The 18,219-nt window shown below is 54.7% G+C and overlaps 1 protein-coding gene across 1 annotated transcript; it reads right to left on the minus strand.

Moving 5' to 3' along the window:
- Positions 1-476: 476 nt before the first annotated feature.
- LOC129342286 (5-hydroxytryptamine receptor 3A-like) lies at positions 477-10,960 on the minus strand. The gene is made up of 10 exons (XM_054997972.1): positions 10,527-10,960; positions 9,910-10,115; positions 8,914-9,080; positions 7,872-7,916; positions 7,074-7,183; positions 4,771-4,940; positions 3,152-3,315; positions 2,234-2,444; positions 1,032-1,265; positions 477-766 (listed from the first exon to the last, which is right to left on the minus strand). Exons 1-10 carry the CDS (start codon positions 10,958-10,960, stop codon positions 477-479), a joined length of 2,031 nt encoding a protein of 676 aa, XP_054853947.1.
- Positions 10,961-18,219: the final 7,259 nt, after the last annotated feature.

Raw genomic sequence — 18,219 nt, forward strand, 5'->3', positions numbered from 1 at the left:
AGGAGAATGGCAAGAAAGAGCCATTACTTGGCCACCTGCTCTCCTTTCTGTGGATGTTTACTCCTCCTCCACTCTACCCACCTAGTACTCTGGAGCCTTGAAATGGAGATCACCCTTGAAGGTCTTTTCTAGCAGCTTTTTACTGGCATGTGTCTTAAGACATATTTTGACATTTAGGAGCAATGATAGGTCCTTCTATGTATTTAGACAACTGTGAGTGGCGGAACACAACCCAGCTTGGTGAATTTTGCAATGTGGCTGTTGAAACAGATACATGCCGGCTAGTTTTAAGAGTCAGTGGAGGCCCCAAGTCTTATGATGAGTGTGTTTAAAGAGCAGAAGAACCTTAAAGCCTGGATTTTCATGGTTGATAGATACTGAGGCATCAAATCATCTCCCAAAGACTCATGGAGTGTGAGCCTTGTATGCAGATCGCCTGCCAAGCCCACCTACATGCAGCTGGGGCTGGGGAGGTCTCAAGCATATTGCCAGATGGACCACAAAGTGCCCAGGGTGAGGCTGTAGGCCAGCACGGAGACCAGGTAGGCTCGGAAGAGCAGCACGTCCAGAACGTAGCCGACCTGCAGCCATTCACGGGCAATGTCGCGGAATTCATCCCGCTTCTCCAGGAACTGGCGAATGGCTCTAATCTCCTTCAGGATGTTTTCGACCATGAGGGAGTCCCCTCCCTGCGCCGGGATCACCGAACCACTTGCAGTTCCATCATAGTCACGCGTGGATTCAACACTGAAGTGATTCAGTTTGGCTGCAGGAATGGAGAGGGGTGGGACAACTTCTCAGTAAAGCTGGGATTAATGAAGGGGACCCAGTTTGGGACCTGTGCCCCAGCTGAGTGCGGGAGTTAAGGGCCAGTTTATGTCAGCGCTCACCTTGGCTCATTACAAGCCGTTCTTGAAATGGTTTCCCTCCATGATGTTAGTTGGATCTGGGCAGGGAATGAATTACCCGGCCCAAGGGGTGGTGGTGGTTGTGTGTCCTGACGTCGGCTGGGGCTTAGCTCTCCCACTCACCTGTGCTGTCATTATTCTCCACGTTCCGGGACATATCAGAGCTCTGAGTGCGGACAGGGCAGAAGGCGTTCCTGTCTCGGATGCAGAGCAGGACGGCGGCTCGCTCCAGCACCCAGCGCTTCACCCAGTCGGGGACATGCGGCTGCAGGTCCTGCTTGTGAACCAGCCGCACAATGAGGATGGTCTCCGTCAAGCTGATGACCAGCAAGGCCATGCACACCACAAAATAGACGCCTGGAGGAGGGGAAGCAGCAGCGGCCCTTTCTCAGTCAACTCAAGATAGAGCCGCCCTTCTCTCCCCCGCCCCATTCCTTCCATTCTCACCCCAGCTCAGAACTCCTGACGGTCCCCGCCCAGGGAGCTCTCCTACAACTCCCCAGCCAAAGTTCCCCTCAGCTGGAATTCACTCCTACTTTGGCCTTCAGGTAGCTTCATGTATGTACCTCAGAGAGCTCTTAGATCTGCAGTAGGGACCATCTACTGGTGGTCCCTGGCCCCAGAGAGGCTTGACTGGCATAAGGGCATTTTCTGTCCTGGCCCCAACCTGGTGGGACTCTCTGTCAGAAGACACTCAGACCTGCCAAGATCTTGTATCTTTTCAGTGGGCCTGCAAGACGGAGATGCTCCACCAGGCATTTGGTTGAGGCCAGCACTGGATCCATTTAATTAGCCTCCCTGCCTGTCTTCTGCCACTGGAGGGGGAGCATATGGTCTATCTACCTCCTTATGCTTGAGGAGTTAGAGGTTCACCAACCCACACCTCCACCCTTTTCTTCCCTTGTGTGTGGTGGGCAGGGACAGGGTGCACCATCTGGAATGCTGAAATCTACGTTTGCACTGAGATGTATTGTATTGGTTTTATCTATTGCAATTTATTTATGATTGTAACCCATCCTGAGTCTTCTCATGGGGAGGGAGGGCTAAAAATCAAATAACTAACTAACTAAATAAATAAATAGAATGTTATCCCGCTTGTGCCTAAACAGGCTCCAGCCACCGCCCGAGCAGCACTTCCATAAAGATCCCGGAAGCCAGTCTCCATAGACTTCCCCTCGTGGTGCTTCTGATCTCCGAAACCCAACTTGGATGATGGGGCAACCTTCACCTACCCAGGGATGCTGTGCCACCGACTTTTTTTGCATCCTCATCCATTCACACCTTTGCACTAGCAGTGAGCCTCCCTGGCATTCTCGTGCTCTTACCAATAAGTGGGGTCCCAATGGCAGTGGCTGGCAAGGTGTCGGACACGATGATCAGGAAGACAGAGTAACCCAGCAGCAGCGTGATCTTGAAGGAGACCCTTTCTCCGCTGTCAGGGGGCAGGTAGAAGCCCACGATGTCCATTACCATCAGGAAGATACTGGGGAGCAGTAGGCTGACGGCGTAGAAGAGCGGGCGTCTCCGGATGACCACCTGCTGGTGCAGAGACACGCTGAGGCCGGAGCAAGGCCCATCTGGGGAGAAAGGCTAATGGCTGGCTGGCTCTTCCCCAACCCATTAAAGCTCATTTAGTTCCCTTCGTGCTGGTCCGAAGTGACACAAGCCAAAAGCTTCACAGCACCCGGCGCCTCACTAAGCAGGGAGGAGGCAGAGCGGATTCCCCCCCCCCCCAGGATGTTCATTGTTGCCCACTTTTCTCTTCCTGCTGAAATATTTATCCCTTTTGCTTGCTGTAAAACTGCAGTCTAGCAGGATTAACCCTTTCTCCCCTGGAAAGGGGGCCTTTTGACTTGCATTGTGACATTTCCCTGTTTGTGTTTTAATATCACAAAATGGGCAGAAAATGTAGAGAGACGTTCCTCTTGGCATTTTGTATCTCTCCTTGTCCGGATAAGAATCTCCAGCTACTGATGGTTGGTTGGTTAAACAAATGGCTAAAACCTAACAAATATGTACTGTTTGAAGAGCCCTAAAATATATCTACTTTCCATTGGACATGCATTTAGTGGGATTGCTAGTTGGGAGGATTTGGGCAAGCAGATCCATGACACATGGCCATGCCGCCTTCCAGACGTTAACACCATCACAGAGATGTCTCTCTAACCCTCCGCACTGGCCTTGAAAGTTCTGTCCCGACCCATCCTGCTGCTCGCACTAAACCCACCACCACCGTTCCTTACAAAGAACTTCATCTCTGCATAGCTCTCGCTGGCGGCGTCCACTCGGAACTCTCGGAAGTAGCTCAGCACGTGCAGAAGCTCCCATTCACCCTGGTTCATGAAGACACTCTTGTCATTTTTCACGGCCTCTTGGGACCGCCAGAGGGAGATGTTGATGTCTCGGACTGAGGGACAGCAGAGAGGAAGAAGAGAAGCAAAAGTGTCACCCACCTTCTCTAGGAAACCCCTCCCCTCTTTATGCCACACCTTCTTCCAAGGGATTGGTTGGCTGGCATCTATGCATCACAGCGAGCTCTCACTAAATGTCAGCTGGAGGGCAGGCACAGGTGCCAGTCTGTACACGGGCGAAGTCAACAGCAGCCCACACACGGGCTTTCTCTGTGGTGGCCCCTGCCCTGTGGAATGGTCTGCCTGAGGAGGTCAGGAGAGCCCCCACCCTCCTGGCTTTCTGCAAATGATGCAAAACTGAATTATTCAAAAAGGCTTTTTACTCAAATGGGAAGGCTATATTGTAGGGAGGGGGTCTCACATGCTTTGCTAATGAGTTAGGGGCCATAGACTTCACCACTTACATATTATCTATTGCTTTCAATATGTACTCTATGTACTACCCGTGCTTCATGTTGTCTAATGTCAGTCCTAGAATTGCTTGTGTTCTGTTTCAGCATTTCTTCAACTCTGTATTGGATTCCTGCTAAAAGTATGTCTTTGCAAACTTGTGTTTATTTACGCTATGGCATTGTTTATGATAATGACCTTGACACTGTATGGAAATGTCCTTGCCACTGGTTGTACTAATCTCACACTATGTAATCCGCCTTGAGTCTCAGTGAGAAAGGCGGACTATAAATGACATAAATGAAATAAAAGTAGATTGTCTTAAGCCTGTGATTTTGATGGGCCAAAGAATGTGAAAAGGTGCCCCGTGGCGCAGAGTGGTAAGCAGCAGTACTGCAGCCCAAGTTCTGCTCACGACCTGAGTTTGATCCCAGCGGAAGCCGGGTTCAGGTAGCCGGCTCAAGGTTGACTCAGCCTTCCATCCTTCGGTAAAATGAGTACCCAGTTTCCTCGGGTTGAAGTGTAGATGACTGGGGAAGGCAATGGCAAACCACCCCGTAAAAAGTCTGCCAAGAAAACGTCGTGATGCAACGTCCCCCCATGGGTCAGTAATGACTCAGTGCTTGCATAGGGGACTACCTTGACCTTGTTAAGAACCTGAACATCAAGATCATTGCAAGATTAATGAGGACCGCAAAAACAAACCATGCTAGATCTTATCAAGCTGCCTACTTATATCACTCCGTCTCCAACAGTTGCCCCAGATGCCCCTCACAATCAACATGAGATGGAGATTGGAATTAAAGACAGACTACCACTGAAGACGGAACTTGCACTTTGTTTTTGAGAAAAGAAGCCAGTGATAAGCCTATCCCAGGAGCAGCAAGGGAGTGCCTCAGATATTAAGCTGGAACAATAAAGGGCATCCTTGCAACGTGACAGTGGTATGCCCCCCCCCCCCCGCCCCATCCCCATTTAGATATCTGACCCAGCTTCTTCTCCCTACAATGGCCAGTATGCCAGAAGCTCCCAGGGTGAAAACAACACAAGCCACCACGTACTGTTATGTAGCCAGCTGGTGAAGGTCAGGGAGCAGTTCTGTACGTCGAAGGGGAAGTTGTAGATATCCAAGCTGCAGGCGGTCACCACCTGGACCGGCTTCAGATTCTGCACCTCCCCGGTATGGTGAATGTAGACGTAGGGAATGTCAGGGGATTTGCCCACATCCACGCTGCCGGACAAGGAAAGTCACTTTGCTGCAGCTGAAACGCAACCCGTGCGCGCCCGGGATGGAAGGCTGCAGCGCTGGATGCCCGGTCTCAAAACGCAAGAGCTTTGGGAAAGTTTGCAAAAGCTCCTGAACACCTTGAAATGGAAATCTGGGCATCTCGTTGCAGCACAGCTGTTTAGCGCCCTCAGCATCAACCCCCCCCCCTTTTGCATTTTAATTCTTGAAAAGCTCTTGACATTTCCAGAGGCCTCTTTTCTGAACTATGCTTTTTCATGGAAATACTAATGGCAAAAAATGCCATCATTGCACGGGAAGATCACTTTTGCCAGCTTCACCAAATGGACAGACCTCTTGCCTATGGCTCCTGCTGTCCATGAGTGGCAACTTCTCACCTGAAAGAAGGGAGCCACTGATAAAGGAAGGTTCTGGTGGGTAGCCTTGTTGGTCTGCTACTGGACTCGAATCTTGATAAAGGGAGCAGCCCTCATCATGCAGGCTGGTATGGAGGCCTTGGTTGGACAGGCACCTGCTCTGTACAGAAGGGGGAGCTTTTGCACTCAGGGCTTGTTCCTTGAAGACCTTGGTTTTTGCCCAGTAAGCTAACAGGGAGGGAAACTAGAGCAAGATTCGGGTCCAGTAATACCTTAAAGACCCAACTAGATTTCTACAGTTTAAACTTTCAACAGTCAGAGATCCCTTCATTAGATGGGATGGGGACTGTAAAGGTAACCCCCTCCCTGGAACACAGGTGGTCGTGTGAAAGAACAGACTTCAGAGCGGAGGTTTGTGCCAGAGAGGGAGTATCCAGGAACAGTGGGGGCGGGGGCGGGGGGGGGGGGGAGTTGATCTGCCGTGAGAAGGGAGAATCAGCAAAAATTGTACATACATCCTTCTGTCCACAAAAATCCTCTGACTTACAGTATATTTCATTTTGCTATGAATAGTTTAACTGTACAATAATTCTTTACACACCCAGGGTTTTTTTTCAGGGGGAACGCGGTGGGACGGAGTTCTGGAACCTCTTGAAAATGGTCACATGGCTGGTGGCCCCGCCCCCTGATCTCCAGACAGAGGGGAGTTTAGATTGCCCTCCGTGCCAAGCAGCGCGGAGGGCAATCTCAACTCCCCTCTGTCTGGAGATCAGGGTGGGTGGGGCCACCAGCCATGTGACCATTTTCTCCAAGGGCAACCCACTGAGTTCCACCACCTCTTTCCCCAGAGAAAAAGCCCTGTACACACCCATCTTTTAAATCCTACATGCAATGTTTTCTCTTTTAGTTGTTGTAGATTTTCTGGGCTGTATGGCCGTGGTCTTGGCATTGTAGTTCCTGACGTTTCGCCAGCAGCTGTGACTGGCATCTTCAGAGGTGTAGCACCGTCTACAACAACTAACGTTCTCCGACTGAAAGCCTTTGACAATATATCATTTCCCTTTTCTTTAGCTTCATGCAGACTTCCCAGTTTCACTTCCAGGATGCAGGCAAGGGTACTTCTAGGACAAGACCCATCACTCCAGTCCACCATAAAGGCGTGGACAGTCCCTACATCAGCTTTCTTCTCCACCACTTCTCACTCCCCGAACCTCACAGCCCTGTTTTTGTTTCTTTCTTTCTTCTGAAGCAGCAGATCTTTTCTGATGCACCCCACAGAGTCCACCACAGGGCTGTGTGGCTTCAGAAAAGAAATCTGAAAAGGGGTTTTCCCCCTCCAACAAGGACTTTCTCCTCCTGGTAGCAACAGAAGGATGCTTGTAACAATAGGTCTATTTCCCCCTTCCCTCTTTTCTCTCTCCCAAGTATGGGTTGATGGTGCTGCAGCTGCCCCTGTATTGTTCCTCGCTCCTCGACAAAGACTTCCTCGGAATATTTGAATCCCACGCCCAGCACAGCAAGGGTAATTATGAGTGTTTAGCGTTTTCTACAACTGGAACCAGCCCAATTGCTCAGCCTTCTCCCCATCTGCAATATGTAGCACACAGAGACCTGTGCCAGCTTTGAGCCAACCGGAGACCATTGCCAAGAATACAAAGTGGAAAGAGACGAAGAGAAAGCAGAACTGGAGGGGGCTAAGCCTGTTGACACTCCCCAAAGTGGAGGCAGGGCTGGGGGTCCCCGGAAGGTTTGTTCCACTTACAATTCGTTGATCAGGATGTCAGGAACCCAAATGGATTCGGTGGGGATGGACATCTGGGTGAGATTGTCAAAATCCCCCGGATCCCACTTCAGAAACTCGTCGGTCCAGCACTGCAGAGTGGGAAGGAGGAGGAGAAGACTTGGCCGATGGACCGATTAAAAGACAGGGGAGTGGGCTAGGCAGAACCATTAGGGAGTGGGCACATCCTTGCTCAGTCCTTTGCATCTATTGGCCACAAAAACATACTTCCTTTCCTCTGACCCTCTTTCGTTCCCCTCCACATTGTCTTTCTCACTCAATCAAATAATCTGATGTGCACTGCTAACCCATTTTTTTCCTCATATTGTTCTGAATTTCCCTTAAAAACTCTCAAAGGTGGGCAGCAATAGCCACACATCTCAGATTAGTAAAGAGTCCAGTAGCACCTTAAAGGCTAACCAACTTTATTGTAGCATAAGCTTTTGAGAACCACAGCTCTCTTTGTCAGATGCATCGTCGGCTTTCGAGAATCACAGCTCTCTTCGTCAGATGCATCTCAGACATCTCAGATTGCAAACCATTCGCTTATTGAAACCTTGCCGTATAGCATACTTAGCATGATGGTAACTGCAGTCTTACAGACATATTGAACTCAGACATTTTTCTAGACTAGGGAGACGAAGCAGAAGAATCACTAAATGCATTACAGGACATTAAACAAAGACCCGCGAGAGCTGGAGGTCCAACCCTGGGAGGTTGGCTATGTTGCTTCTAATGCTGGTGCAAAGAAGGGACAGCACAGAATTGGGGGTGCCTTACCTGTCTGTACCAGATGTATGTCGTAAGAACTTGGTTCTTTTCATCCTGTTCAAAGCAGAGAAGAGGTTAGTTCTGCCGAAGACCATCTCTCCTGCTTGCCCACCTGGTTGGAAGGATGTGCTCTGCCTGCTCCAGGCCACGGCTCCGTCCACGGCATCTCCTGGGGCAGTAGGGCTAGGAAAGGTCTTTCTCTGCATGATGCAGAGCCAGTTTGGTGTAGTGGTTAAGAGCGCAGGACTCTAATCTGGAGAGCTGGGTTTGATTCCCCACTCCTCCCCTTGAACCCAGCTGGGGGACTTTGGGCCAGTCACAGCTCTCTCAGAGCTCTCTCAGCCCTACCCACCTCACAGGGTGTTTGTTGTTGTGGGGATAATAATGGCATACTTTGTAACCCGCTCTGAGTGGGCATTAAGTTGTCCTGAAGGACAGTATATAAATCGAATGTTGTTGTTGTTTTTATGCCTCAAAGATCTGCTGTCAGCTCTCTGAGGCCATATGGACAAGGGGCTGGTTCCACATGAGGAGGCATACGTTCAAAATGGTACAGCACCAAACCCAAGTTTCCTATTAGTTTTGCTCACTAGGGAAGCAGTTGACCAGCCCGACTTTTCACTTAGCATGTCTTTAAAACATACCTTTCCAAATGCCTCTGTGTTACGTTCACACATATTCTTAAGTATACCCTTAAAATCTTAGCTGGGTATCTCCAAAAGATAATGGGTACTCTAAGACTTTGAACTGGTCATTGACCCAAAAAGAAGTCTGTAAGGACTTTGGAGTAGGGGGAGGGACTCTGGCCAAACATCAGAACCAGGATGGGGGGAAACATAAACCAAATTATGATTCTGTTACGATGCTCAGTAAACATTGGCGACAAAGTAATTTAATGCCCCCAACAAGGGAGTCTAGAAGAACTGCGATTTCTGTCAATTGAGAGCATTTTCCAGATGTTGGTGGATTGTGTTGATGGTCTCACTCCTATTTAATCAGTGCAGCAAGAGTGTTGGGCCTGTGTGGCTTGGGGCGGGGCCAAGGAACGTACCACACTGAGGATGGCGTAGATCATGACGTCGATGGCCACATTGGTAGTGGTCCTCCAGTCCTTCACGGGCCGGACTCCTTTCTTGTAGTGGGTCAACAGATAGTTGGACAGCTGGAGGAAGGTGCCCTTACTGGAGCTGGCAGGACCACTGGTGACTCTCTGAGATGCTGGAAAACAAAAGATGCCATATTGATGGGAACAAGAATTAATTTTCTTCCATGGAGAACTCAAATTTTATATTTTCCTGAACTGATTCAGGGTGTGTGGGGGGAGTTTGTGGTATAAAAGTTCAGGATGCTGGCAAGATTCTTTGTCCTGTAAAAATGGACATCTTGAGGATCCAACATGGCCTGAACTGGATTGCCACCTTTTTGCAGCCTAGTGCTGATGGCCGGAGGCCGCGGGCGCGATGACAAACAGAGACCAAACACACGGCTGGAGAGAAAACAGGCCACAACTTTATTAACACAGCAGGTAAGGAGCGAAGGCAGTCATCTGGATCGGATCCCCATGCATCGGCGGGCCCGCCTGCCAAGCCGATGAACCCCTCCCCCCTCAGACCCCAGCTGAGGGGGGGAACGGAGGAGTGGCATTAAGGGAGGAGATCATCTGGGTGTACACCCCTGCATGATTCCCCTGCCACCTGGAGATGAGTCCGACCTGGCAGCCCCCGAGCTGGGCATGCACCTCCGTGACTCACCCCAAGATTCCTTATGGGAATCCCCTCAACAGGAACCAGGGCGGAGGCCCTGGCTCCCGCAAAATGAGATCCGATCCAATGACCAACCGCCAACAGTTGTGACAAGGAAAATTACAAGGACCACTGACCCCCCCCCCGGTCCGCTGAACAATGGGAGTGGTGGGTGGGATTCGCCGCCCGACGCCGAGTGAGGAGGGGCCAGGCAGTTGCCTGCTTAAATACCTAGCTGGCGGACCAGAGGGAAGACTCCCTCCCCGTGGTCCGGCAGCCGGCCTCGCCCCGGCCCCTCCCCCAACGGCCGCGATTGGACGGCGGGGATTCAAACTGATTGGCTGCCGCCGTCCCAGCCCGGGCCGGCCGGCAGCCAGCCACCGCGCCTTCTCCGCCCTCCGGCCCCGCGGCAGCAAACCGAGCGCCCGGTAAGTCGGGCGCTCGCGCTTGCAGCCTAGTGCTGATGGCCGGAGGCCGCGGGCGCGATGACAAACAGAGACCAAACACACGGCTGGAGAGAAAACAGGCCACAACTTTATTAACACAGCAGGTAAGGAGCGAAGGCAGTCATCTGGATCGGATCCCCATGCATCGGCGGGCCCGCCTGCCAAGCCGATGAACCCCTCCCCCCTCAGACCCCAGCTGAGGGGGGGAACGGAGGAGTGGCATTAAGGGAGGAGATCATCTGGGTGTACACCCCTGCATGATTCCCCTGCCACCTGGAGATGAGTCCGACCTGGCAGCCCCCGAGCTGGGCATGCACCTCCGTGACTCACCCCAAGATTCCTTATGGGAATCCCCTCAACAGGAACCAGGGCGGAGGCCCTGGCTCCCGCAAAATGAGATCCGATCCAATGACCAACCGCCACCAGAGCCCCCCCTCTCCCCCAAGGAGGGGGGGGGCTCCCGCCAAAGCTCCTACCGCCGCAACCACTCGAGCAGGCCATCTCTCAGGTCCTGAAGCCAAATGTCGTGGCCCCAGCTGGACAGGTGCACCCCGTCCGGGCGGAACAGCGCCTCCAAGCGGAAAGAAATGTCCGGGTGTGGGATGAGTAGGCCGCCAGCTGAAGAAATGTAGCGCCCCATGGCGCGGGCCACCCGCTGCCGGATCCCGTCCACCTTTTCTGGGTTACGCGCAAAGCGCCAACAGCACCTCTGGAGCAAGTCTGACCACAAAAGGAAGGTCCGAGGGAACAATCCCCTTAGATAGTCCAGGTCGGCGCACATCGCCCGCTGCAGTTCCGGGCCTTCCCGTCTGCCCAGGTCGTTCTCGCCCAGCTGGATGATCAGCGCGTCAGGTGGGCCCTCCCGGCGGGCCTGTCGGACCAAGGTGGGGGCCAGCGTCTCCCATAGCATACCCCGGGTGCCGATCCAGCGAATCGCGATGTGGCCGTCCAGCCCGAGGTGTCTTCCCCATCCCGATGATGCAGCATATTTCCCGGCCCAAAACACGATGCTATGGCCGCAGATCCAAACAGTCCTCCGCTGACCTGCAACAAATTGAAGCACAGACACAACTCAGTGGGAGAGCACTCGAGAAGGGCGAATGTAGGTGCGAAAAGCCCCAGACCGCCAGCGGCCCACCCGCTGGATGGCGTCGGGGGGAAGGCCCAGCTGTGCTGCCGACGTGGCTGCACCGATGCGAAAGGAGTGGGAGGCAAAGTCCCTCGGTGGGAATCCGGCAGCTTGAAGGCATGCCCTCAGCAGGGCAGCGAACTGGTAGCGCGTGAGGGGGGTACCGTCCTTGTGTACCAGGAAGGGACCGGAGCACTGAGGCCGACCTGCCACGAAGGATCGGACAGCCGCGACGGGACAGGTTGCGCAATCCCGCGAGGCCCGCAGGAGGACAGAGACCCCCCGGCCTCGCTGATCGGTTTTGGATTGACGTATTGAGATGGCAACCGTGCGTCTGGAGAGCACCAAATCACCAGCTGCGAGGGCCCTGCCGGAGGAATCCCAGCGAGACCCCGCCACCAGCTCGCTGACCCTGAAAGCTCCAAAAAATGCTAGGGTGAAGGCCGCTCGGATGAGCCGCCCTTCGTAGGGGGACCAGCAGATGCTGGGGACCTCCCGCAGAATAGCCCGCAAGGTGGGCAGCGTAATAGGCCTGCGCTGGTCAGGCACCCGTGGAGAGACCCTGCCCCACCCTTCTATGGCCCTCCGGGCCTCAAAGCAGTCACAGGGGTCAGGGAGACCCGCGGCCTTGCTGAAGAAGGAAATGGCGGACAGCTCCCGTCGCATGGTTCCTGGGGCAAAACCGGCTCCTCGCAGGTGGGCAAGATATCGTAGCACCGATGTTTTGGACGCCGGCCAAGAGCCCTGCCCTTCATCCTTCGCCGCGAACTGGAGGAAGCGCGCTACCGCCTTGGAGTAAGCCCGCAGAGTGGCGGGTGCCACGGAGCAGAGGATCCCCTGCGTCACGGTGTCTCGCCAACTCGCCACAGGTCCGGTGGGAATGGTTCGGGTGTGCGGGAGGCCCCGGGTGCCAGCGTGAAGAACCTCTCCATCTGGAAGCGAGACAGCGCATCTGCCATGCTGTTATCCACACCTGCTACGTGACGGGCTGAGAAAGAGATGTTAGCAGCAAGACAGCACAACACGAAGCGGCGGACCAGCCTCATGACCCGGTCGGATCGGGAGGACTGCTTGTTAATGACCCGCACGGAGGCCTGGTTGTCGCACCAGAACAGGACCTTTTTATCCCGGAGCTCCTCCCGCCAAATTGTTACGGCCACCAGAATGGGGAAGAGCTCGAGGAAGGTCAGGTCCCGGAGGATCCCAGAGGCAGCCCAGGAGGAGGGCCAGCGCTGCGCACACCATCTCCCCCTGAAGTACACCCCGAACCCCAAGCTGCCGGCTGCGTCGGATTGAACCTGCAAGTCAGAACCCGGGGAGAGGGACCCCTGCCACAGGGACACCCCGTTGTATTTGGACAGGAAATCAAGCCACACCCTGAGGTCCTCCTTTAAACCTTTAGAGAGACGTATGTGATGGTGTGGTGCCGAGGCCCCTTTGCAGGCACTGGAGAGACGGGCACAGAAGGCCCGGCCCGGGGAAACCACCCTGCAAGCAAAATTGAGGTGCCCGATGATAGACTGTAGCTCCCTCAGGGTGCACTTCTCCCGCAGGAGAGTGGCGGCAATGATCTCCCGCAGGCGGCCCAATTTTTCTTGGGGGAGGCGGGAGAGGCCAGCCTCAGAATCGAGCTCTATCCCCAGGTAAGTAAGGCGGGGGGAGGGCCCCTCGGTTTTCTCCCGGGCTAGCGGGACCCCGAGTTCCTCCGCCAGGTCCTGGAAGATCCTGAGGCGGATGGCACAAGTGTGTCCACCAGGGGGCGCCATAATGAGGAAGTCATCGAGGTAATGAGTAATATGGGGGGACCCCATGCGGTCCTTGGCCGCCCACTCGATGAAAGTGCTAAATGCCTCAAAAGCCGCGCAGGCCACTGAGCACCCCATGGGCATGGACCTGTCTACATACCATTGCTCCCTGAACTTGAAGCCCAGGAGGGAAAAGTCCTGAGGGTGCACGGGGAGGAGCCTGAACGCGGATTCGATATCGCACTTGGCCATGAGGGCCCCTTGCCCGCAGGATCGCACCAGGCGAACCGCCTGATCAAAGGAGGCATACTTAACGGAGCACAGCTCCTGCGGAATGCAGTCATTGACCGATGAGCCCCGTGGGTAGGATAAGTGGTGGATGAGCCTGTACTCCCCTGGGGCCTTCTTGGGTACCACCCCCAGCGGGGAAATCCTAAGGTTGGGTAACGGAGGGAAAGGGAAGGGGCCGGCGACCCGACCAGCCGCCACCTCCTTGGCGATCTTGGCAGCGACCACCTCCGGCAATTCCCTTGCAGATTTTAGGTTGCCTGAGGTGGTGGCCACGCGGGCGCCCATGAATGGAATTCGGAAACCTGCCGAGAAGCCATCGAGCAAGAAGGCGGCCGCCAATTTGTTTGGGTATCGTTCCAGGAGGGGGCGGAGGGCTGCTACCAGCACCGGCGTGTGGGCCCGGCCTAACTTGACATGGTCAGGCCTACTTGCTGCTGCTGCTGGGCTGTGGGGCTGCGGCGGTGGTGGACCCCCATCCCTATGGGACCCGCTGCTGGAGGGCCTTCCCCCCCGAAAGGGAAGGGTGCCACGGGGGCAAGAGAGACGGGCGTGCGGGGCCCCGCAAGACTCACAGCTGTGCTCATAGCGGCACTTGGGCCGCTGGCACCTGCCCAGATTGAACTCCCAACATAGGCCGCGTTGCTTGTCCCGCCGGGGGAACCAACGGGGACCCCGCGACGATTCGCCCTTGGCCCTCATTTGCGGCCCCACCAGCCAAAGCCAGAGCTTCTGGCTGATGAGATCCCACCTAGCCCTTGGGTTGTGAGAGGCCCTCTTACGGAAGGCCTCATCATAGTCCAATGCCGCCGCCTCCCCCGCCAAGGCCCGGGCCCGGAGGACATTGCTCAAGTGGTTGGACAGGTGCCATCCCCGCTCCGGGTAGGCAATCTGCACGACCCCCATATATACGGTGAATCCCTCTAACCAGTTGCTGAAGGTGCGCTCTGCCACATCCCTCTTGGGCCCCTTTTTGTCCCGCTTAGAAGGCGGGCCACAGCGCCCGTCCTCTGCCTCCGGCCTGAGGAGGGAGAAGAGGTCGACATAATACCCGTCCAAAATGCGCTCTCGGACCTTGCGGGACAGGTGGATCCCAGGGGGATCCTCCTCATCCCCAAAGGAACCAGAGGGGGGGGCGTCAGTCCGGTCCTCGCCCCAGACCCCGGAGGGGTCGTCCTTTCCTGTTCCCCCGCCCCTGCGACGCAAGGCCCACCCTGGGAGACCTGGGATGGAAGCGGCGGCGTCCCAGTAATCCTCCCTGAGGGTCTCTTCCCCAGAGGAGGTGGACTCACCTGTGGATCCCTCGCTGTCTGACTCCTCGCGTCTCCTGTGGCCTCTGCTGTTCTTCTTGGAGCCCTTCCTCCTTTTGGCAGGCCGCAACCGGCTGTGGCTGGAGCTCCTGGAACTGGAGCTTGAAGACCTCTGTGCCCGGCGGCCCCTGGCTGGGCTGCCCGCTCTCTTCCGGCTGCGCCTCTTCTCAGGGACCTCCACAGGCTCTGGGAGGGGCACGGCCCCCCCAGGCTCGGAGTTCCCCAAGCTCTCCACACGGGCCGTGAGGAGTTCCAATGCCCGGCTGATGCTCTGGAGGGAACCTGCTGTGCCCTTGCTGTTCGAGGGCCCCTTTCCCTTTGCAGCCTTTTTCTGAGAGGGGCGGGGACGAGGCCTCTCAGCCTGCCTATGGCCCTGTGCTGCTGCCCGCTGCTGGCTGGGTGAAGGGAGGGGAGCTCCCCCGCTTACCTGCTGGGGGACCCTTTTCGCCCGCGCCCCCTTTCCCCCATCAGTGGCGTTGGCTTTGGCCTTACCCTTGTCCCCCTTCTGGGGTGGCCCTGCCCTCCCGTGGGCTCTGGGGGTAGTTTTCTTATTCCCCCCCTCTTTTGCCCCCGACCTGGCCACCCCCGCCCTCTTGTTGGGTGCCATGGCCTAAAATCGCAGCGATGTGGGAGACGAAAAACGAAAGCCTGCCCCTCCCCCTGCTGCGCTGAAGCTCCGCTGTTGCCTTCCTCCTCTCCGCGCCGCGCCCCAGGCTCAGCTTGCCCCTGGGACGAACGGCCGCGGTGCTCCCACCTGCCCCTGGACTCTGCCGAGGGCAGGGAGCCGACTGGCGTGGGGCTGGACGCTGGGTAGGTTGTGCTCTGACGAGCTTCTCCGCCGCCGCCTTCCTCGTGCCGCTCTCGTCGCCCTCTTCAGGCTGGGAGTCAACTGGCAGAGGAGCTGGGTGACGAAAGAGAGGCTCAGCTAAACCTCTCTGCACCGCAGCCTCCCTCCGAACACGTTGCCCCACGCCGCTCGCTCTTCCGTCCTCCTCGGTGTCTTCTCTCGGAGCTCCTTCCGTCTTCGCCGCCCGACGCCGAGTGAGGAGGGGCCAGGCAGTTGCCTGCTTAAATACCTAGCTGGCGGACCAGAGGGAAGACTCCCTCCCCGTGGTCCGGCAGCCGGCCTCGCCCCGGCCCCTCCCCCAACGGCCGCGATTGGACGGCGGGGATTCAAACTGATTGGCTGCCGCCGTCCCAGCCCGGGCCGGCCGGCAGCCAGCCACCGCGCCTTCTCCGCCCTCCGGCCCCGCGGCAGCAAACCGAGCGCCCGGTAAGTCGGGCGCTCGCGCTTCTCAGACCATGCGCCTGTGCTTTTCACAATTGCCAGATGTGCAGCTATCAAGCAAGAGAAGCCTGCCTCGTCCTTATCTCCCTGCTAGGGAAAGCTTTGCCTGCGGATTTCCTGCCACTGCCAAGCAAGGTGGCTACCCTGAGCTTGTCATCTTTGGGACAGCCCTTCTGAGCATAGCACACTTGCTCGTAATGACAGCCCTTGTCAATCTCCAACAGTTCTCTAGCTGTGGAACGGGACCGGAGTAGCTGCCTGTGGTTCTCTGATGTCTGCAGAATGTAACCTCGCCTGCAGCATCCAAGGCTGCCATATTCCCATCTCCCCTTCTTGACCGTCTGCTTTGAGAAAAGTTGCCAGTGTTTTTCACAAGAATAACTGGAGCTGCTGTTTCTGCCCGGGCAACGGAGTGTCTGTCTTTGTCATGCTTCTCAGTTAAGGTGATGCGATTGGTGAGGCAGTAGAGAGGAGGGAAGGGGCAGGGGGGGCGTTTCCTAACCCAGCACTTAGCCTGGCAGACCTCCGCAATGATCCCTCTGGATAGAATCTCAACTCTCTTCCTTGGGGGAGCCTTTTGTAAAGAGGCCGTCTTTTCAGTCCACACTGTTAAGAGAACATCTACTCTAGGTCACCGTTTCCAACCCGTTTCTGCTCACCTACTGTGAGCTGGGGGGGAATCCAACCTCCCTCTGATCTTTTTGTATGTATTTGTTGTTACAATCCACGACCAGAAATGGGAATCAAAAATCATCAACAGACATATACATCAAATACATCTCATAAATATATAAAATATACTAAACATAAAATACAGTTCATAGTTAAAATCTGCTAAAGCATGTTCTTCTGCCTCATTAAGCATGCCAAGGCACAAAATCTAGCTACTTGAAAAGAGATTTCATTGCAATGATCACCAAGAAGGAGTGAAATGTAAAACTGATTTGATCTACCCAGATAATTGTGCCTGTGGAGCAATATATCCATTCCGAATGTTCTGGTAAAACTGGCAGCATAGGAGGACACGCTCAATTGTTTCTACCATACCAGAGGGGCTTGGACAGAGACATTTCTCGTACAGAATTGCAAGCATGTCTTCCATCCAGAAGAGCAGATAGGTAGACATTAAGTCAAGCAAGGGTAAAAACTCTGCGGTGTTTGAGGAATTCACCCCGATCTTTCTGTGATGATTTCTCTGAGGCTGGCTGTGGGAAGGCAGCCTCAGTAGCCAAAATGTGAGTCTTTCTCCTCCTGGCCTATCCCTTCTCCTCTCTGCCCCTGGCTCTCTGCAAGTGAAATCCAAGGCATCCCATCTGGGAAGTGGGTTGGATGCCTTGAATTATGGTAGCTCTCTCATCTTCTTGGCCTCCTGAGTAGCTCCCTGTTGGTTCCGTTCTTCTGCTTAGGCAATGAAGCTTCTGCCTGCGAAGATCACAAGCTGTACTCCGGGCTGTGCACTGCCCCCACGTCCACATGTTGCGATGCCATGAAAAAGAAGATGCTACTTCTGGTCAACACTCCCTTACTTCTGTCAGCTGTTGAGGGCCCATAGAACAGGGGCTCAGTAGAAGGCCTCAGTGGATGGGAGGGGTCATACGAGGGAGCCAGCCCGTGAGATAACCCAACCCTAGACCACATGAACGAAGCCAGCACTTTGAATTTTTCTCAAAAAGAACGTGGCCATTTTTTTCAACACAGGCAAAGTACACTCTCTGTAGGCCAGGCGAGCCAGAAATCTTGGTGCTGAACAAACTTCAATTTCTGAGCAGCCTTCAAGGGCAGCCCCAACTGCAGCAGTCTATCCAGGATGTGACCAGAACATCAATAGCTGAGGCCAGATCAAGCACATCTAGATAAATATATTTATATAATTAAAGGGACATGGATAATTTAGCACCTACACTGAATCTTCCCCAACAGCACAGGGTGGAATCTCTACTTAAACACACAATGGTTTGGGTGGCTTCCTCAGGGCCAAGCTACAAGTGACGAATGACACTTGAACAGCAAGTGTCTTCCTCCCTGTTCACTTGCCCTCCACTTGCGCTCCACTCGATCCACTTGCTGTTCAAGTGTCATTCGTCACTTGTAGCTTGGCCCTCAGAATGGCATCTGTGCTGCAATCTGGGGACTTTTGCTGGCCTCTTGTCCCCCACTGTCTTTGGCAACAGCAACCCCCAGCCAGCCTTAATTTCACTGCAACTTTGCCTTCAAAGCAACCTTTTCTTACAAGGCAACTCAGGAGAAAAAAAGAAAGTGTGTGTGTGTGGTGGGGGGGAGAGCCCAGTCGAAACACCCGACCCGCTGCCTGCAATTTGGCTCCCTGAACATGACTTCCTAACACTGGGACCCAATTCACACTTTGCAAGCAGCAGCTAATTGGAATAGATCTGCAGGTACTTGGGGGGA

The sequence above is a fragment of the Eublepharis macularius genome, chromosome 14, assembly GCF_028583425.1.
Source record: "Eublepharis macularius isolate TG4126 chromosome 14, MPM_Emac_v1.0, whole genome shotgun sequence".
NCBI lineage: Eukaryota > Metazoa > Chordata > Lepidosauria > Squamata > Eublepharidae > Eublepharis > Eublepharis macularius.